This window comes from Bufo gargarizans, chromosome 4, assembly GCF_014858855.1.
Source record: "Bufo gargarizans isolate SCDJY-AF-19 chromosome 4, ASM1485885v1, whole genome shotgun sequence".
Classification (NCBI taxonomy): domain Eukaryota; kingdom Metazoa; phylum Chordata; class Amphibia; order Anura; family Bufonidae; genus Bufo; species Bufo gargarizans.
The window spans coordinates 99,379,763-99,400,098 of record NC_058083.1 but is presented as its reverse complement, the minus strand read 5'-3'; the positions used below and the strand labels follow the sequence as shown (position 1 = coordinate 99,400,098).

General features: G+C 45.8%; 2 protein-coding genes across 4 annotated transcripts in view; both read right to left on the bottom strand.

Annotated features, from left to right (window-relative positions):
• The window catches only part of PID1 (phosphotyrosine interaction domain containing 1), a 66,673-nt gene that overhangs the window by 24,751 nt on the left and 21,586 nt on the right, over positions 1-20,336 (bottom strand). Inside the window, exons 2-3 of one of the 3 annotated variants that reach the window (XM_044289537.1) lie at positions 17,308-17,415; positions 9,613-9,759 (exon numbers count right to left, since the gene is read on the bottom strand). The exons of 1 other annotated variant lie outside the window; for it this stretch is intronic. In XM_044289537.1, the coding sequence (XP_044145472.1) occupies positions 9,613-9,747 (135 nt within the window). In that variant the 5' untranslated portion in view covers positions 9,748-9,759; positions 17,308-17,415. The remainder of the gene's footprint in view (positions 1-9,612; positions 9,760-17,307; positions 17,416-20,336) is intronic. One more of the 3 variants, XM_044289536.1, reaches the window with a different exon arrangement.
• Positions 11,374-14,128, bottom strand: LOC122934226. The gene is made up of 2 exons (XM_044289535.1): positions 12,503-14,128; positions 11,374-11,908 (listed from the first exon to the last, which is right to left on the bottom strand). The coding sequence occupies exons 1-2, from the start codon at positions 14,126-14,128 to the stop codon at positions 11,510-11,512; spliced, it is 2,025 nt and encodes a 674-aa protein (XP_044145470.1). The 3' UTR covers positions 11,374-11,509.

The window sequence follows — 20,336 nt, the reverse complement described above, 5'->3', positions numbered from 1 at the left end:
ACTAGAAGACACAAATGAAGATGCAAAACTAAGGAACAGGAGGGTAAGCCCTGTAAGAGCCCTAGTTCTCTCCCTTACTGCTCAGCCTATGCAAAAATCTCAATGGTAGAAAATTGCATATCCTCGTTCCTCGACTGTATGCACCTGAACACCCTATAATAGTGAGGGGACACGACCACCGGCTCCCTACACTTAATACGGAGGGAGTCAGGGTCACCTAGGATCAAGCCCACAGGCAAACACAAATAAAGATGTGGATGCAGTAGTAACAGCTTCTAGCATCAGCACACTCCAGGAAGTTGTATAAACCGCAAAGTGATGCAGTATGGGAGGGGATTTAAAGGGATGCAATCAGTGTAACTAGATGACAGCTGAGAGAGGGAAACAAGATGATAAAACAAAAGCAAAACAAAAGAACCTCAGGCAGGAGGTTCCGAAGAACGTCTGTCAGAGCTTCTCAAATGTCTGGCGGTGACATTGGCAGTATCGGAGCTACATACAGGACACAAAGGGTACCGTAATAAGGAAAACCGTGATATTACAATGGCGGATGAGGCTGGATTAAACAAATTCAGATAGCTTACCAACCCCTAACAGATATAAAACGCACAGGATAGGGTAAGGCAGGAGGAGATAAAAAAAAATGAGGAAAAATGGTGAAGGACGGACCGTCAGTAGATGAACAAAGATATTAATGCCCAATCATGATCAGGAATGGGCATTCATAGTTAGAGAACCAATTTATGTTCACTGTACTAAATGGTTAAACATTTAAGGTACTTCGCGCACCTGGCTAAGTTCAACAGACAATGAAATTCCTGATGGTCCCATAAGCTAGGGGAAGGGGAGACCGGGACGTCCAGTAAAGAGGACAAGGTGGCCAACTAGGAAGGATGATGGATAGGTAGGGAAAGATTTTTATTTTTACTATGCCAGAAGGATTAGAGGAAGCAAGAGAAGGTTAGGTCTTTCATTCAGACAGTGGGGGGACTGGGAGTGGAACCTATGGATCCATTCACTCTCCTTCTGTAGGATCCTCCTATCCCAGTCCCCCCCCATGGGGAGATGGGGCTACCAGTTCCAAGACTGAATTTAAGAGATCTTGGGTCCCCGCCATGGAAATCATTCACATGGGTGGCTAACGGTGTTTATCATTTGTGCCTGAAAGTAGGTTTAATCCCTTCACATGGGTGAAAGATAGCAATTTATTTAATCAGGAAACTAAAATGGAAGAAGAAGTTTTTCTGCACCCATGATAGGGAACAATGTGAGAAATTGGGTATTGACCAAGATGAACTCCCAGATGTGAGGCTAGTAACAGATTCATGAATCGGATCTTCGGTTCACTTGCTGAGTCCCTGACTGCTGAGCTGACTCGCAAGTGAACCGAAGACTGTAGGTGGTGCGCATGCGCAGATGCTATCCATTCGATTCACTTGCTGACTCAGTCGGCTCTTGGTACATTCTGAGCTCTCTGACAGTCTGAGTGAGTCAGGAAGAGTGATTAATTATAGTGATAGTGAAGGGATTCAAGGGAAGCTGACGCCGGACAGGAGGACTCAGGAGCTGTCACTGTGGTGTGCATTGTTACCCACAGTGACAGCAGTCTGACACTGACAGTAGTACAACGAACCAAGTGAAGTGAAATGTGAATGCACGCACAGGGAATGTGCTGAATTGATAACAGTATTACAGTAACACAGTCACTGGCTGATAATAAAATAGTCCCCACAGTCCTCAGTCAGGAAAATAACTAGTGTGCAATTTGTGCACGATTTTCTAATAAACCTGAAGAGAGATTGTCACCCTGTTGGATCCGTCCTGCCGCCGCTCCGTCCCCGGATCCTATTGACTATAATGGGGACGGGGGTGGAGCTCCGATGCAGCACGGCAGTTCGCGGTGAGAGGCCGCCGGACTAAAAAGTTGGACATGCAGTACTTTTAGTCCGGCGGCCTTTCACCATGCACTGCCGTGCTGCGTTGGAGCTCCACACCTGTCCCCATTATAGTCAATAGGGACGGAGCGGCGGTCCAGCGAAATAACAGCCTGTCGGATCAATCCTGCCGCTAGTGTGAAAGTAGCCTTACACTCATGGCTTTTGAGCAACAGATCGCATGGTCTTCACAGTGATCTGCTGCCCAGAAACCATGATTCTGTATGGGGACGAGCAGTAGCCACCCCTCATCCTCATGCACACGGCTCACGGGCTCAATATACAGTAAGATAAAGATATAACACGCTCAGTCTCCCACATGAACGGTGACATCTCTCCTCTCTGTCCTGGAGATAATTGGATAAAGGGGCCAGACATGGTTCCATCCATGCAGTCGATGAGTAAGACCATTGTATCAGACATAATCCATTGCGTTTGTGGATTGCGTTTCCGGCAATATCCATTGTGTTCGCTAACTGCGACTGCGTCACAGCCAGATAAGGTGGTTTGTGTACATTTAATGGGTGAAATAGGGTCAACTACATGAACAGCTTACAGCAGACCGGATTACAGGAGTCTGGACATTCATAACACGGATTTTGTCAGTCAGAGAGTGAGGAATAAGGATGGCTTCAAGAAAGAGAAGCAATATATGGATTCATTTTGAGGAAGCTGGTCCACAGAAGGCAAAATGCAAGATCTGCAATAATACTTTTTCAGGGCAAGCAGGATCCACTTCAAATTTCAGACGTCATCTTAAAAACAAACATCCAACGTCATCGCTTATGCAGGAGGGTCGAGCAATATCCACATCAGTCTGTAGCGTCTCCGTCTACCTCAGCTGGCCCTAGCACAGTCTGCACCTCTTCTACAGAATCATCCACCACATCTGTTTCTACCCCTGCACAAAGGTCTCACCAAAGTCAGATGACGAGGTATGTGAGCACCAATTGGTCCCATCCGAGGGAGCAAAGTGGATGAGCAATTAGTTCGAATGATTGCCTTGGATTTTCAACTGTTTGCAATTGTAGGGGACAAAAGATTTAAAAGTTTTGTGAAGGCCCTTGATCCTTCATACAATTTGCCGAACAGAAAGACGCTATCAGCCACTGTCTTACCTCAGCTATATGACAATATTAAAGCTGAAATGATGGGGAGAGTAAGCAACGCCTCTGCCGTGTGTCTGACAACTGACCGCTGGACATCACGCACAACAACCAGTTTTATGGCAGTCACTTGTCATTATATTGATGACAATTTTAATCTTTTGTCCCGTCTGTTGGACTGCTTCTCATTTACAGAGAGGCACACAGCGGACAATCTGGCAGCTGAACTCAACAAAATGTGTGAAGAGTGGGGCATCACAAACAAAGTTGTGTGCACTTCTGACAATGGAAGCAACGTAAAAGCCGCTATCCGGAAAGTTGGATGGAAGCATATGCCAAGCTTTGCCCACACATTAAACTTAATTGTGAGGGGAAGTTTGAAATACATTCGGGAGACGGTGGCAAAGGTAAAAAAATATTGTGGAATATGTTAATAGAAGCACTGTGGCCACGGAAAGGCTGAAGGCCACACAAAGGCAAATGAGCCTTGAGGAGTGGCGGCTCAAGCAAGATGTAGCAACAAGATGGAATTCAACATACTACATGCTGAAAATAATTTTGGGGATGAAAGAAGCAATTATTACTATACTGGCTTTGGTCAACCCCAGCCTGCCAACCCAGACGCTTGAGGAGTGGGATTTTATAAAAGATGCATGTAAAGCGCTGAAGCCCTTTGTAGAGGTTACTATGGAAATCAGCGCAGAAAAGTGTGTATTATTCTGTTACAGTTCAAACCACATGGCCCACAACAGGTCTGATTACATGCATTTAGTAAATGTTGTCCTTTCTTTCTCATTACAACAGATATCTCACTGCATCGAAGGTAATTTTGATGGCAAGGGGACTGCAAAAAGTCATCCAGAGATTACGTGGTGCCATCTCCAATTGTGGTCCTGTTACGGAAATGATTAAAAGCACTTACAGACTAAATGCAAAAATGCTTTCACCAGATAGAGCACTTTCGACAGCTGGCTGAGGCAACCCTTCTGGACCCCCGATTTAAGCAAAGGGCATTTCATGACCCAGTAGCAGCTGATGAAGCTTCCAAAAGTGTTACTATGGCTGCTGCAAGAATTGGGTCTAGTACACAAGTGGATGAACCTCATACTACTGGCCCTACAGACCCCTCAGCTCCTCTTCAGTCGGAGCAACAAACTTCTTTCTGGGCGGACTTCGATGAGAGAGTTGCGGATGCAGTTACCGTCTCTAACCCTACTTCACTTGCAATAACAGAAATTAGAGGGTTTCTTGCAGAGTCCCTCATTCCAAGGACAGAAGACCCTTTGGCCTGGTGGAAAACAAGGCACACAATTTATCAAAGACTGGCAACTATTAGGAAGACAAGACTTTGCATAGTTGCTACCTCTGCGCCTGCAGAGAGAATATTTTCAAAAGCTGGACAGATAATTTCTGAAAGAAGAAGCAGGCTGAATCCAAATAAAGTGAGACAGCTCATTTTTCTTAACGCAAACATTACCTAAAGACACAGCTGTAGAGAGGCGTATATTATCTACATTTTTCAGATAGTTTGAAGTTCTTTTGCACTTAGTTATATTTACTTTTGGGACCTGCACCTACAATCAGAATGGAGGGCGCACTGCGCATGCGCAGCCGCCCTCCATTCATTTCTATGGGTCGCCGAAAATAGTGGAGAGCTGGCTCGGATATTTCCGTCAGCCCCATTGAAAACTTCTATGAGAACAGCGCTTGGTGGTGGATGGACCCTAGGAAATCCGGGGTCCTCCAGCCATAGCGCTCCCCACTCCATTCTCGTTGTAGGTGGGACCCGCACCGATCAGAAAATGGGGGCATATCGTATCAATATGCCTCCAATGTCTGAGATTGGAATACTCCTTTAAGTGCAGTTTTTCATTATTATTCCAGTGCTTTAAAAAAGTTTGATAATGTTCATTAAAATGGTTTATTCTTTAAAACCCTGTGTGCAAATGTGTTATTATCTACACCACTGTAGGAAAAAATAAATAAATAAAATCCCCCAGTGGGAGTTTATTCTCCACTCGAGGTTTTCCTCAACGTAGTTACTGAAAAAAATACGGTCGCTACATGTCCAGAATCCCTACCCTAGGAATATAAACACAGCAGTTACAAATAGCACTAGTTGAACTACAGAGGGATTCAAGCATTGTGATCAAACCCTCGGATTAGGGGGGTAATACGGTAGTCCTTGATGTCAGCATATACACACAGATGTGCAAGAGAATTCTTGATGACAGGACATGCTAGACTAAGTTAGATCACAACCCTCTTGATACATATAAGAATAAACTGATTCAAATTGTGATTAGGGTGAAGGGGCGCAGACTCATAAGTGCTAGAGAGTTTGCATATTTGTTACCCATATACCCGACACAGCCGGCCTTCTACAGTCTACCCAAAATACATAAGGGTATTGACCTCTTAAAGGGAAGGCCGATAGTGTCGGGAATGGGGAGCCTCACAGAGAGAATCAGTGTCTATGTATACAAGATTCTTACGCCTTGTGTGTTCAGCCTGCCGTCCTTTGTTAGGGACTCTACGGACGTGTTGAGGAGACTAAATGACATCAGATGTTATAGGGACACCTTCCTCGCCAGCCTAGACATAGAAGCTCTTTACAGCTCCATCCCACACCAACGAAGATGTGAAGCTGTACAGACAGACAGACAGACAGACATTCTTGCTGGAAAGAGGGTATCATTTCCGTGAACACAATGAGCTGATAACTTTGCTTAATTTTATTCTGTACCACAATGTTTTCATGTTCGACCGTTCCCTCTACCGCCAGCTCAGGGGGGTGGTGATGGGCAGCCCCTGTGCCCCGACCTTCGCCAACCTCTACCTGGGCTGGTGAGCGAGAGAGAGAGACAGAGACAGACAGTTTAGTGACGAGATGGAGGAATGGACCTCATCTGTTTTATTATGGATGAGTTTCATTGACGATATATTCATCTTGTGGAGAGGTACAAAGAAAAAATTCTGACTTTGTATTTAGGCTGAATGTAAATACTTTGGGCCTATATTTCACATCTGTGATTGATTAAAAACATCTGACTTTCTTGGATCTCTCGATTGAGATTGACCCCTCTGGATAGCTGAGAACAAAAAAAAGTGTTTCACAAACCCACGGCCACTAATGCACTCTTGAGGTGGGAAAGTGGACATCCACACCCACTTAAAGTGGTTGTCCGGGATCAAGATTTTTTTTTTTTTAAAACCAGTTAAATCACTATTAATAGCGGTTTGAAGGTCCCCCCAAATGTTTTTAGGTATTTTTACACTTCAGCAGGGCTCCTACAGTCCCCCACTGATTGTTTACCTCTGTGTGCGGTAACTTCCTGCCTCGATGCTTTCTGGGTCGCTCCTCCGTGCAGCCACCCCCCCTAATTCATATGCCGCCTCCTGCCGCAACTATTCCTCCCCCTTAGTCACGCCCCTAAACGCCTCCTTCCTTGCTAAGAATGTGCCCTGCCCGGTACGTCACTGACGGCGATAGAAACTGCACTTCCGGCTGAAAATTTGTGAAGTGAAAAGGGCCATCAGAAATGTCTGGTAAGGGAAGGACAGGCATGAATGTAATATTTAGGGGACCATTGTACGTGTACACCCATGTCCCCAATCCCGGATAACCCCTTTAAAAAAAAGAGGCATTCCTAAGGGGCAATACCTTAGAATGAGACTAAATTGCTCTCAGTGGTCCGATTTTAAGGCATCAGTGGATGACCTCCGGAAACGGTTTGTGGAGAGGGGTTACCAAAAAACTCTTGAAGGAGGCCTATCAGTGTGCGGCTGCATGCGATAGGGTATCTAAGGATGCTCAACTACGTAGACCTATGACACAGCATACAAAGAGATACGTGCATTGTTCACTGAACACTGGGAAATTCTGAGAACGGACCCAGATGTTGGGCATCTAGTAGGAGGATATCCTATGATTACATATCGTCGTAGGGGGAATATAAAGGATAAGGTGGTCCATAGTGCATTCAAATTCCCCTACCAATGAAACCTGGCTAGCGGCGAATATACCAAATGGCACATATAAATGTGGTAATTGCATAGCCTGCAAAGTGATCTTGAAGGGTGCATATTTTACTAGCTCGACCACAGGACATAGATTGAACATCAAATCCTTTATTAATTGCAAGACAGTAAGGGTGGTGTACCTCGCGACCTGCATTTGTGGATTACAATATGTAGGAAAAACGAAGCGTGAATTTAGGAGACGCATAGGGGAGCATTTACTGAAGATCAGAAGTCATGGTGATACCCCTATTGCGCAACATGTGGCAGACAATCACCCCATGACAGACTGTTTTAAATTTCATGGGATAGAACATATGTGACCACCACCTAGGGATTTCACGCTGAATACAGTGAAACCAAAGGGTCTTAATGATGCTGCTATCTCATTCGCATGCTTTATTGAATGAATAGCGTTGCCCTTCACTACTCAGTGCATATTATACATCCTCTGCCTTCCCGTCTATTTGTCCCATCTACCTGTGATCTTCGTCTACCTGCCAGACATGGAGACAGGAGCCAATTGGTTTCATTTCATTTCTAGTGGGAGAGGTACTGACTGACATTTTTGCTTAATGTGGGTCACTGTCTACGGCAGGTATGGTTTGACCTGTTCCAATTTATAGACATCAGTTTTAATCCAGATCTGGATTGTCCCCGTTTAGTTATAACCCTAGCATTCGTCACCATAATACTTACTCCCCACTGCCAAAGCGAAAGAGGACGACAGGAGGAGGCGTGGCCGGCCATAGCGGTCGTGCGCATATTGGCTGCCTGTCAGAAGCAAGGGATGACGGCAGGGGGAGGCGTGGCCGGCGGGAGTGGTCGGACGCCTATTGGATGACTGTCAGTGAAAGGGGAGGAACCATCTCCATTTAACCAGTGCATACCTCAGTCGCGCCACGCCCACTATAGTGTCGGGAGGCTCGTTGTTTGCTGCACGCATGCCATCAGAGGCGTGCAGCGTCTATAATCAAGTTACATAGTCAGCAATTAGATCAAGTGTACTGGCGTGATTGCTGCGTACCCACCATCAGGGTCGCAGTGTATAGTCTTGGCCGGACACTTAGATCAATGCTCCTGATGAATCACCGACAGAAGTCGGAAGGGAAACGCGTCGAGCATTAGCACTGCAGGATATATTTGATACATGCAGGCTGACTCTCTTCCCGTTACTTGAGCCCCAATAGGGAACATTCCTCCTGTATATTGGTCCTATACAGAAATAGTGTACGCACTGTCTATAGGGACTGCAGCCCTGAGGGACTAGTGCAGATACTCTGAGGACTGCAGCAGGAGTGTTCCTTTGTTTTCCATACTCCTATACACAATAAGGAGTTCTTGTGGTAGGGTCAATTTAGGAACCAGCATATTATTGGTCTGAATCAGTTCCAGTTCACCCTATCAGCCTATATTTGTGGAGATTATTTTTTAATAAAATGAAATAAAGTGTTTTTAACGTACTTTATTTAGGCAGTAAACACTACACTCATCATTTAACTTCAGATGCAAGTCCCAGGTTTGGCACTCAAAGGGTCCGCCACTAAAGATGGCCATATACATAAGAAAGATAAAAGAAGAAGAAATGGATAAGCATGGTGGCTCAGTGGTTAGCGCTGGAGTTCTGGGTTCAAATCCGACCAAGGACAACATCTGCATGGAGTTTGTACGCTCTCCCCGTGTTTGCGTGGGTTCTCTGAGTACTCTGATTTCCTCCCACACTCCAAAGACTCACTGATGGGGACCTTAGATTGTGAGCCCCATCGGGGACAGTGTGATGCTAATATCTGTAAAGCGCTGCGGAATGCGTCAGCGCTATATACATGCGTATAATAAATAAGCTGTTGCCAAACAGCTTCTTACAGCACTTATCACAAGTGGAAGAAAAAAAAAGGATGAACATACTGAAATCCAACAGATCTAATCCATGTGCCACCGTATACACTAGATTATAGGCTTTAGAGCCACAAAATAAAGACCATAAGTTGTACAAAATTTCAACCCTACAAGAAGCTGATTTTGGAGCAGATCAGTTGTTAAATGGGTTGTACACAGCTACTCTATGTGACATTGTGGATCAGTCCTATTCTCTCTGGGGGTAAACTGCAATACCAGACACAGCTCATGGGCCATGTATATCTAATCATTTAGAACCCTGCAACCCTATGATTTCCTACTAATGATATCTCATGTGTGTTCAGTCATGCCATCAATGTTTACAATGCAAGAGCTATATACTTGTTCTGCATACCTTGAAGATGTCAGGGGTTGTGGACCATTGGGTAGTGGCCAACTTAAAATTTCTGTACTAAGTTTCACAAAGATAAACTGCATTTTGTTTGATCATCTGTATAGGCTTTATATCATCTACCTGGCATTGGGTAGTGCCTACTTTCTAAGCATGGTATTGGTAAAAACAAAGCCAATCCAGTGAGGGGACTCCATTCATACAGATGGAGAAACCTGGCAGAGACTTTACAAAAAACCATAAGACGCACATCTCCAACCTGTCAGTATAGGTCAAGAACTTTTGGGTGTTAATTGCATGATACCTTGCATCCCGCTTGCGGCCGGGGCTTCATGAGCGGAGTCGTGGTACAAAGTTCAATAGCTTCTGGCTCATGGAAGATTACAGCTGGCAGAGGCTCCTTACGAAGGGTTAACACGTTCAGCTTTGACTTTATCATGGTCTGGAAGTGCTAGGAAGAAAACAACAAGTATTTAACACAAGGCTTGGATTAGTGGCAAACAAGCGAAAGAAGGAAGTCCTGAAAAAGCTTATTAAGTAAACAATAGTCCCCTTCAAACAGTCTTATTACGCACTTACCATGATGCGATAATCAATGCACAGAACAAATAAACAGCAACATGTGGCTTTTCTTATGCAAGCAAAGGGATCTATTCATAGGGAGCATTAGGTAAACATTTCTGGTAATGCACAGCTCACCAATCTCTTTACCCAAGGACACATTTACCATAAGAGCAATGATAACAAATTAACCATGTATTCCTGGGCCAACCACGACTTAAACAATTCTGCTTTTACACAACAATCATCTGAAAAATGACTCAACTTTCAGGTTGTGCAATCTACTTCTGAAGTCCTAGTGAGCCTAAGTTTATATGATCCAGCTCTTAGTATTTTGCCTGACAGATGTCTAGATCCATAAAAACCACATGAACCTTATGATGTTAATTTAGGTACCTTATACAATCCTATTTTACACTGATTACAGGTGTGGTCTGATTAGACACAGTCTTGCGTAAATGTGCTTCCCCCGCTGCCCTATAAAAAGGCTCCCAGAGATCATTGATGGCTAGACTTAGCAGAAGGAAATCTGGTGTCAAGGTGCCCAATAGATGTCCTGTCACTGACAGCCACCTACCGTCGCCATCACCATGTACGGGAAACCTGGACTGTGTGCGGATTCTCTCTGGTTGACAGGACAAAAGGACGCAGTAAAGACCAGTTTGTAACTCAAAAAATTTCAGTGTTTTATTCACACTTATGGCAACAAAACAGTACGACAGTCCATTTGCAGTTTTGGTTTTCGTTCACACAGTCACTTGTTGTCCTAGGTGTTAGTTCACATCTGATCGGCATTGCCCAGGACAGAGCAGACCTCCCAAACTCAGGCCTCCAGCCTAGCACACGGCTCAGATCTCAATCCAGCGATTGCCAGAGCTCCTCTGTCAGATAGGTAATTACCACCAGCTGACGCTTTTTTTTTTAATTTTTTTTTTTAATATAGGCCAGTCAAGACGCGACCTGAAACGTGGGGTGTAGTTACCCACCCAGCACTTTGACTACTCCCAGCAAGATCTGTCCCAGATCAGCTATTACAGCTATACTAAATGGCAAGCGGTCAAACAGCAACTGCTGCTGACACATGAAAACTGGCTCTTACTCCACCTAGGCCAGGAACCTCGGTGACACATACCTTCCGTCAACTATGGTCCCTTGCGCCTTCCTACAACCGTAACATTTTTAGTAATCAATCTACGTTCTTTTTGGAGTATCACGATGGGTCACATTCAAGTATGGAGGCCTTGTGGTAAAACATATGTTTAGTTTACCGGTAAACTGCTTTCCAGGAGTCCGGAATGACAGCACCCATGGAGGATGTCCTTACTGGTTTCTGTTGGGACAGGAAGAGAGACAGTTTAAAGGACCCCTCCCCACCCCCTTGCTCCAGTGTTTATAACTTACTACACCGGATAGGCTGCCACATCTTTATTTCAAGAACAAGTGTTACTTCACACTGTATACCGTAGCAGTACAAATATACAAACCAAAAAAGTGTCCCGGAGGGAACAGAAAATGGGGGGGTAGTATTGGGTGCTGTCATTCCGGACTCCTGGAAAGCAGTTTACCGGTAAACTAAACATATGTTTCCAGGACGTCCTCCATGACAGCACCCATGGAGAACTAACAACTTAGAACGCCATTTAGGGGGGGACCACTGCTTGTAGGACCTTACGGCCAAAAGCCAAGTCCTGATTGGCCATAGAGTCCAGTCTGTAGTGTCTGACGAAGGTAGTGGAGGAGGACCAGGTTGCCGCTCTGCAGATCTGGTCGATGGAAGCTCCAGCCTTCTCCGCCCAGGTTGCGGACATGGCTCTGGTGGAATGAGCCCTCAACGTTATGGGGCAGGATGAACTCTGCAGTCTATAACACTCCCTGATGGTCTCCTTGATCCAGCGGGCTAAAGAGGTTTTAGAGGCTTTGCTTCCCTTGTTCCTACCACCGAATTGGATGAGGAGGTTCGCTGACTTTCTCCAGGATTTTGTCCGCTTGATGTAGGCGAGGACCGTTCTTCTTACATCAAGACAGTGGAACCGCTCCTCCTGTATGTTTTTGGGGGAGGTACAAAACGAAGGGAGAATTATCTCCTGTTCTCTGTGAAACGTTGAGACAACTTTGGGAAGAAAGGAATGATCCAGCCTAAGAACTATCCTATCGTCTAGGACTTTCAAAAAGGGGTCCCTAACTGACAGGGCCTGAATTTCGCCTATCCTACGAGCAGTAGTGATGGCTATTAAAAACACCGCCTTGAGGGATAGAAGTTTGATGGGAATGTCCTCGATAGGTTCGAAGGGAGCATCACATAGGCCATTTAGAACTATATTTAGATCCCACTCAGGGACTGTTTGTCTCAGGGTGGGCCGTATTCTGGAGACTGCTCTGACAAATCTCTTGACCCACCTATGTTCGGCCAATGGTACATCTAAGCAGCAACTTAAGGCTGAGATCTGTACCTTGAGGGTACCTGGTCTTAGACCTATATCGAACCCTTTCTGGAGAAAATCTAGTATAATGCCTATGGATGGATTACTGGACCCTGGATGATTCTGAACTAGCCAAGATGAGAACTTCTTCCATATTTTGAGATATATGGCTGAAGTCACCGGTTTACGGCATTGCTGCAGTGTTGATATTACCTGATTGGAGAGACCCTTCTTCCTCAGGGTTTGCCTCTCAGGATCCAAGCAGTCAGTCTCAGCTTGTTGAGATTGGGATGCTCCAGAGGTCCCTGCGTTAACAGATCTTTCCTGTCTGGAAGGGGGTACGGGTCTTTGATCGACATTTCCCTCAAGATGGGATACCAAGCTCTCTTGGACCAGTCTGGTGCGACCAGGATTAGAGTGGTGGTACTGGTCCTCATCTTCTTTAGGACTGCCGGGATTAGGGGAAAAGGAGGAAAAGCGTAGGCCAGTTTCATGTCCCAATTCTGGGCTAAGGCGTCTACTGCCACTGGGTTTTCGCTGGGGTTTAGTGAGTAAAAACAGTCCAGTTGAGAATTCCCCCTGGATGCGAAGAGGTCTATTTCTGGATAACCCCATAGCTGGCAGACCTGTCTGAAGACCTGTTTGTTCAGATTCCATTCTCCCGCGTCTATCCTGTGACGGCTTAGGAAGTCGGCTCTCGAGTTCTGAGACCCCTTTAGATGGGTTGCTGAAATGGACCGAACCTCCCTTTCTGCCCATATGAAGATTTGATCTGCTAGATCCTGAAGGAGCGGGCATCTGGTACCGCCCTGTCTTTTTAGATAACATACCGTAGTAATGTTGTCGGATAGGATCCTGACATGTTGATCCTTGAGGAGATGTTTGGCTGCTGTCAGAGTCTTCAGCACTGCCTTCAGTTCCCGGTAGTTTGAGGATCTTATCCTGTCTTGAAGGACCCAGGAACCCTGGAAGAGATGCTGGTCCACGTGCCCCCCCCAGCCATTCAGACTCGCGTCCGTGGTGACGGTTATGGCTGGAGTCAAATTCCACGGGACTCCTTTCTCCAGATTCCCTGGTTCTGTCCACCAGGACAGGGATTTTATCACTTTTCCCGATATTTTCATCCTGGAGTTTAGAGAACGGTGGTCTCTGTTCCAAGCTGTCAAAACTGCATTCTGGAGGGTCCTGGAGTGGAATTGGGCCCAGGGTACTATTGAGATGCAGGAGGTCATCAGACCCAGGATCTGCATGGCTTCCCTGATCGAGTGGGTTTTTCCTCTTTTTGAACAACTCTATCTTTTGTCTCAGATTGGTCTGTTTTCTCTCTGGAAGAAATGAGTGTTGTATTCTTGTATCCAGGAGAGTGCCTAGGAATTCCTTTCTTGTGTCCGGTATCAAGTCGGATTTCGGGTAGTTCACGATCCACCCCAAGTCCTTGAATAGGGCTACGGTTTGGTGGATGTCCCCCATCAATTTTTGAACCGAGTCTGCTATCAGCAAGAAGTCGTCCAGGTAGGGCACGATTGTAATTGTATTCTGGCGAAGGAAGGCCATCATTTCGGATACTACCTTTGTGAATAGGCGGGGGGCAGATGAGATACCGAACGGCAGGCACTGGAACTGGTAGTGAGAGGTCTCCTTTCCGTACCTGACCGCAAACCTTAAGTACTGATGGTGTTGGGGATGTATGGGGATGTGGTAATACGCATCCTTGAGGTCCAATGTGCAAAGGTGAGCACCTGGAGGGATCAGAGGAGTGGAGGATTTTATTGACTCCATCTTGAACCTGTAGTACGTCACCCACCTGTTCAGAAACTTTAAGTTGATGATTGTCCTCATTGACCCGTCTGGCTTCTTTACAAAGAAAAGTCTTGAGTAATGGCCTGTGAACTGCTGGGGAGGAGGAACCTGGGTGATAGCTCCCAGAGCCAGGAGGTCTTGAATATGTGACCTTAGTTGCTGTTGGAGGAGAGGAGATTCGAAATAGGTCACCTGGAACCCTTGGGGAGGAGGAGTTCTGAAATCTATCCTGAAGCCGTCCCTGATGGAGTCCAGGATCCATTGATTGCAGGTAACTCTCTTCCATCTTTCCCAAAAGTGACGAAGTCTCCCTCCCACTGGTCTGGCGTCATGGTTTCCCTGTATTGGTGTTGGGGTTGAAGAGGAAACCCCTGCCTCTACCCTTGGGGTAGCTCCAGCGGCCCGATTTTCCTTTCCCTCTATAGGTCCTGGCCTGATTTTGGCCTGAGGGCCTCCGAAAGGGCTGGTTTTTTTTTTGGCTTCTCCTCAGGGAACCCCTTCTTGTTATCTGCCGCATTCTGGAGAATAGAGTCCAGAACTGGGCCGAACATAAACGAGCCAGAGAACGGAATGGAGCAGAGTCTGTTCTTTGACGCTACGTCTCCAGACCAGGACTTGAGCCAGAGGGCCCGTCTAGCAGCGTTAGTCTGAGACTGGGACTTGGCTGCGAATCTAATGGTCTCCGCTGAGGCGTCCGCCAGGAAACTAGAGGCCATCTTTAGAAGCGGAAGAGACTCTAGGATTTCTTCCCTGGATGTTCTTGCCCTAAGGTGACTCTCCAGTTGATTAAGCCACAAGATTAAGGCTCTGGAAACCGAAGTAGCTGCAATGTTGGTATTAATTGCGGTTGCCCCTGACTCCCAGGATTTTTTCAACAGGCCGTCTAGCTTCCTATCCATGGGGTCCCTTAGCTGTGACGAATCCTCAAAGGGTATTGAGGTTTTTTTCACGACCTTGGCCACCTGGATATCAACTTTGGGAACCTCGTCCCAGAGGTTAGTGTCCTTTGGGTCAAACCGTAGACGATTTTTAAAATCCCTGGGAATAAAGAGCTTCCTTTCGCCGTCAGCCCATTCCTCTGTGATGAGATCTTTAAGATTTTCATTTATTGGGAAGACTTTCTTTCTCCTGACTTTAAGGCCCCCAAACATTTCGTCCTCAACCGAACGAGTCTGATCCTCCTCCTCAATAGCCATGGTCTGTCTAATGGCGGTGAGCAGGGAATCTAAGTCCTCGGACGAAAAGAAGTATCTCCTCTGCTCATTCTGATGGAGGGACTCCATGTCGTCATTGTCTGAGACACATAACCCTACTTCCTCTGAGTCAGAGCCTGACTGGATCCTGGCTTTTTTGGAGGAGGGGGGGGAAGGAGGAGGGGGTGTTTGGCTAGAGGTTGCCGCCTGCACCTCCTCTCTTACAATATCCCTTAGATCTGAAAGCAGGGATGTGCGTTCGTCCCTCATAATTTTGGAGATACATTCTGGGCATAGCTGCTTCTTATAGGACTCTAGCAGCTTTGTTTGGCAGGTCGGGCATTTCCTGCCCTTCTTTTTGGGATCCCCATGAGGCCTGTGCCCTGGTTCCTTAGAAGTCTAAGAGAAAGGGGGGGATAAGGCCATTAGGGAACTGCTGAGCCAAAGACCTATCCCTGTATAAGGTATTACTTACAGGGGCCTGGACGGGGGAGTCTGAGCAAGTTTCAAGTTTGCTGGACGCCTGGACCTCCATGATGCAACCTAGCAGGCTGCCATCTGGCGTCTTAAATAAGATTCAGTGACTTACCGGTCCGCCCGTCGCCGCCTGACTCCGCCTCCACTTCTTTCCCAGGGGGACTCATTCCAGGGAAGAGTCAACCCCCAGGACATGCGAGACCACCGGATCGGCGTGTCTCCAGCATGCTGCTCGCCGCGTCGCTCCAAAGATCAGCGTCATTACTTCCGGCTTCCGGTCACGTGAGTGCGGCCAGGAACTGACGTCAGGGGAGGCAGGAGCCGAAGCCGAGCCCAGAGCTCCGATGGGGAGAAGCGGCAACAGCGTCCCCGATTCCGGCCGGCCAGAGAGCGAATCGGGGATTTAACCAGGGGACCGCTTCCCAGAGTGGTGCTGGTTCGGGGGCCTGCCGAGTCTGAAGAGGAGAGGTAGGAACCCCCCGACCAGACTCGCCCCCGTTCCCTACCTAACTTTCTAGGAGAGAGCTGTCTAACTCCTCCTATCCCTGTTGGGACAGGAAGAACACTGGAGCAAGGGGGTGGGGAGGGGTCCTTTAAACTGTCTCTCTTCCTGTCCCAACAGAAACCAGTAAGGACATCCTCCATGGGTGCTGTCATGGAGGACGTCCTGGAAAGCTTCAATCCTGCCTTTGCTGTGGAGCAACACAATGCCCCAACTGCTGGTGTGATGATCTGGGTAACCATCGCATACAAAAGTCAGTCACGCCTAGTAGTGATATGATGGACACTAATAGCTCAGCGATGTAGTGGCAGGATGTCCTGCACATGTGTTGTCTCTTATGGTAGGGCTTACAATTGGTATTTTTACCAGGATAATGATCGCCCACACACAGCAAGGGTTTCCCAGGAATGTTTCTGCCAGATTTCAACCCTTCTTTGGCCTGCCAATCACCAGATTTAATCGCCAATCAATTATCTATGGGATGAGTTGGGATGCCAGCTTTGACAGCCTACCATTGTGAAGGATCTACAGGCCCAGCTTCATCCTCTGCGGGCAAATGTGTTTGTGGATACCAAACAAGACCTGTATGACTATGCCCAATTGTATCTCAATCTTGTATCCAGGCTAGAGGCAGCCCAACAGAATTTTCCCCAATAATCTTATCCTTTTGTTCTAATAAATGTAATATCTTACTTATATCATAATTAGAATCAAACAAAATGTTTTATTTTATTCTGAACTATTTGTTGGCACGTTATTTTTAATTCTTTATGCAACAAGCATAGGAAACCAGTCATCTGTTCCCAATAAAGAAAGTAGCATTCCATTGTATATTTAAGGTGCACTGCTTTCTGTTTGAAGTCTTCTTTTCAAAGCTTCTGGTTTGAAAATACAAAGATGAAATGTAAATTTTTTTTATTTTTTTTTACTGGGAGACGTTATCATATAATGCAATTACAGTATATCCAAAATTGGTAAAAACCTAGAGCTTTAAAGCCTATGGACACCACTGACAAAATAGAACAAAAACATATGTTTGTGGTTACCTTCAGTTAAAAAGTTGCACAGGCTGCAATCTCCATTCTGCTTCAGATCTCCTGATATTCAGTTTGTAACCTGCTTCAAGTTCCAACCCTTTCTCATGCGGACAAGTCCTTCAAAGTATTAAATGCTGGATGAGTGGTTTGTGTGTCCAGGAAGCTGTTGCCTTCAGTAGCTCATGTATCAGCAAAGTTTCATTCCTGGTCTGGTTTCTCCTGCCCATGAGGAAGATCTTCTCTACTGTGAGTCTGTGACGGGTGCTTCTCTCTATGCTTGCGCACAGCCTATGTGATTCCCCCCTCTTCCTGTAGAGCATGTTCCTCCCTACCTATAGTCTGATACAGTGCGACTTGAATGTACGGCTCTCAAAGGCTTGGATGCTTGCCTCTTTCCACACTCTGATCTGTTGTGTACAATTTTCTCTCCCCCCCCTCCCTTACTGATTCTATCTCTAACCCTAAGTTCACACCTGAGCGTTTTACAGCGCGTTCAAACGCGCTGTAAAACGCTCAACACATGAAGACCAATGCTTCCCTATGGGAATGGTTCTCACCTGGGCGTTTTACAGCGCGTACGATCGCGCTGTAAAACGCCCGACGCATAATCAAGTACTTGAGCTTCTTTGGGGCGTTTTGACGCGCGTTTGTGGCAATAGGACACTGCAGTCAATCACACAAACGCGCGTCAAACGCGCGTTTACTATTACAAAAAACGTGCATAAAAACGCGCGTTTGAGAAACGCTCAGGTGTGAAAGCAGGGTAACACTGTGGGAAAGGAAGGCAGGAGCAGAGTGCTGTTGAATCTGTCAGAAGCAACACATTTAGCTATGTGAAGGAATTCCACACACTATGCAGCAACAAAATGGTAAGATTTTAATGAAGACTATTCAGAAAGAGGTTTCATTTTTCATTTAAGAAGCAAATAAAACAATTTAAAAAAAAATTCACTGTAATAGTGTCAAGAGCCTTTAAACTAAAGCGATATGAAGCATGTATTCCTGTCCAATTCCAATGTTTACATAATCTACTAATGAAGACCAGAAATAAAAATTTCTATCGCTCTGCCCGGTCCAGATTGAAGTCCATCCCACAAGATTTTTCACTGACCCCAATCTGAGGAAGAAGTAGGTAAAAAACAAAACAAAATATTCCATCTTCATGATTAGGTGACAAGATGACTACAAAGTCTACATTCACTCCTCGGCTCACATGTACAATACACCGCAGATTAAAGTTACTGCCACATTAGAACTGTGCTTCAGGAAAGGTGACTCAGGGTATAAGAGGTATGGAAACCTCATCATGGATATTTTTATGTCTGGACAGCAAAAAGAATTATAGGCGTCCAAAAAGAAAATGTAAGCAGCTCCCTGGAATCTGGACAATATTCCACAACGATCACAAGCTAATGCAAAAAAGGAAAAACATACAAGCTGCATGGATATTATGTGCATAACTTTTGTACCTACCTAGATTAAAGAGAAAGAATAGTATGGAAATCCAGAAAGATTAACACTTACTTTCTAACCGTTAACAAGCTCTCTGCACAATATAACACATACTAGAATAGACCAATATACAGACATGTGAGCGCGCAGGGTCCACCACGAACAAATGGTGGAAGTTAGCTGAACATCTGCTGCAAGTAGGTGTAAACTGTGCACCCACCCTGCAAGATGGGGGAGGGGCATCAAAAATAGTGACAACCTCACTGGACCCAATTTTAGAGAGGTTGCCTTGGTTCATTTGAAAGATCCATTCAAGCTGGCCATTGACCTTATTTTTTTGGGGGGGGGGGGGGGGGGGGGATCTGCTGTCTATGGTGACTGGTAAAATCTGGAAAACTGGTTGTATTTCAACCTTTATAAAAATAAAAATGTATAAATAAAGTGGTGCCAGAAGTGTCTGAAAGTCATCAGCGAACTTGAATGGGTATGTTTCTGGTAGTGTCAGGATAGTCACCTAGTTTACCTTTCGCTTGTCCAGCTATGCCTTGTTGCCACAGCGCATCTTCCAAAATGCCAAGGCTACAACAAATGCTTACATACACTCCTCAATATTAAAAAGTATACCAAGAAGAACAATCCGTACGGTTATAAAAAAAAATAAAAAAAAAATAAATATAAAAATAAAAAAAAAAAAATCGAGGAAGTAGCAGGTGTCACTAATATCTGCACCTAGCTCCAATCTGTGGTATGTGGGAGGAGAATAAAAGCCAGACTGAAATCAAAGTTATTTAGCCACATGATACCTGAAAAATCGGATCAAGTCGTGTGGAATGATTGGGTGCTGGATCCTGTTCATCGACATGCCTGTTATCGCCATTTGTCTCAAGCTGAGAGGGACAACATCTTTAAAGTGAGACCTTGGTCTAGCACTTCGGCAGATAGCTGCACTTCTAGTGGTTGGAAGAACAATAACAAAACCAATGACAGCAAGAGGTGCACGGAGAAGAACTTCTACAAGGGCAGATCATCTGGAATGGAACATGATAATTATTCTGTACTGCAAGTGAAATTGGAGGTCACATGCCAAGCCTAGGGTGTCTACTCAAATCAGGCGTTTGCCTGACATTGGGCTACAAGCCAGACGTCCAAATACAGGTGTTGCATTTCTCTTCAGCGATATGTTCAATTTTTTATCTTGGATGCAATGATAGTCACAGATTGGTCTAAAGTCCACATGGGCAATGCCATGAAGAGGGCTTCACAATGTTACATCACACCGGTCCTACTCCCAGGATTATGGTGTGGGGTGGCTTAATGTACTCTAGGGTCCCTCTAGCCTTCATTTCAGGTATACTAACAGGTCAGCATTAAATTGATTTGGTCGTGGTCCAGTGGTATGGACATTTCTCCAGGAGCAGTTTTTCAACAGGACAACACCAGGCCGCGTGTTGGTTGTGCTACTGTGGCCTAAACATGCTACCACGGCCTGCAGCATCTCCAGGCTTGTCTCCCGTCGAGTAGATCTGGGACATTATTGGTTGGCAATTGCTTGATTTACGTGCCCTAGTGCATTCAGCATGGCAGAA

What these genes read in the sequence shown, in the direction of transcription:
- LOC122934226 (XM_044289535.1), bottom strand. Translation starts at nt 14,128, where the DNA reads ATGAGGACAATCATCAACTTAAAGTTTCTGAACAGGTGGGTGACGTAC. An exon ending in AGAAGGGTCTCTCCAATCAG is followed by an intron (nt 11,909 to 12,502) that starts GTAATATCAACA and finishes AAAAACATACAG; the next exon opens with GAGGAGCGGTTCCACTGTCT.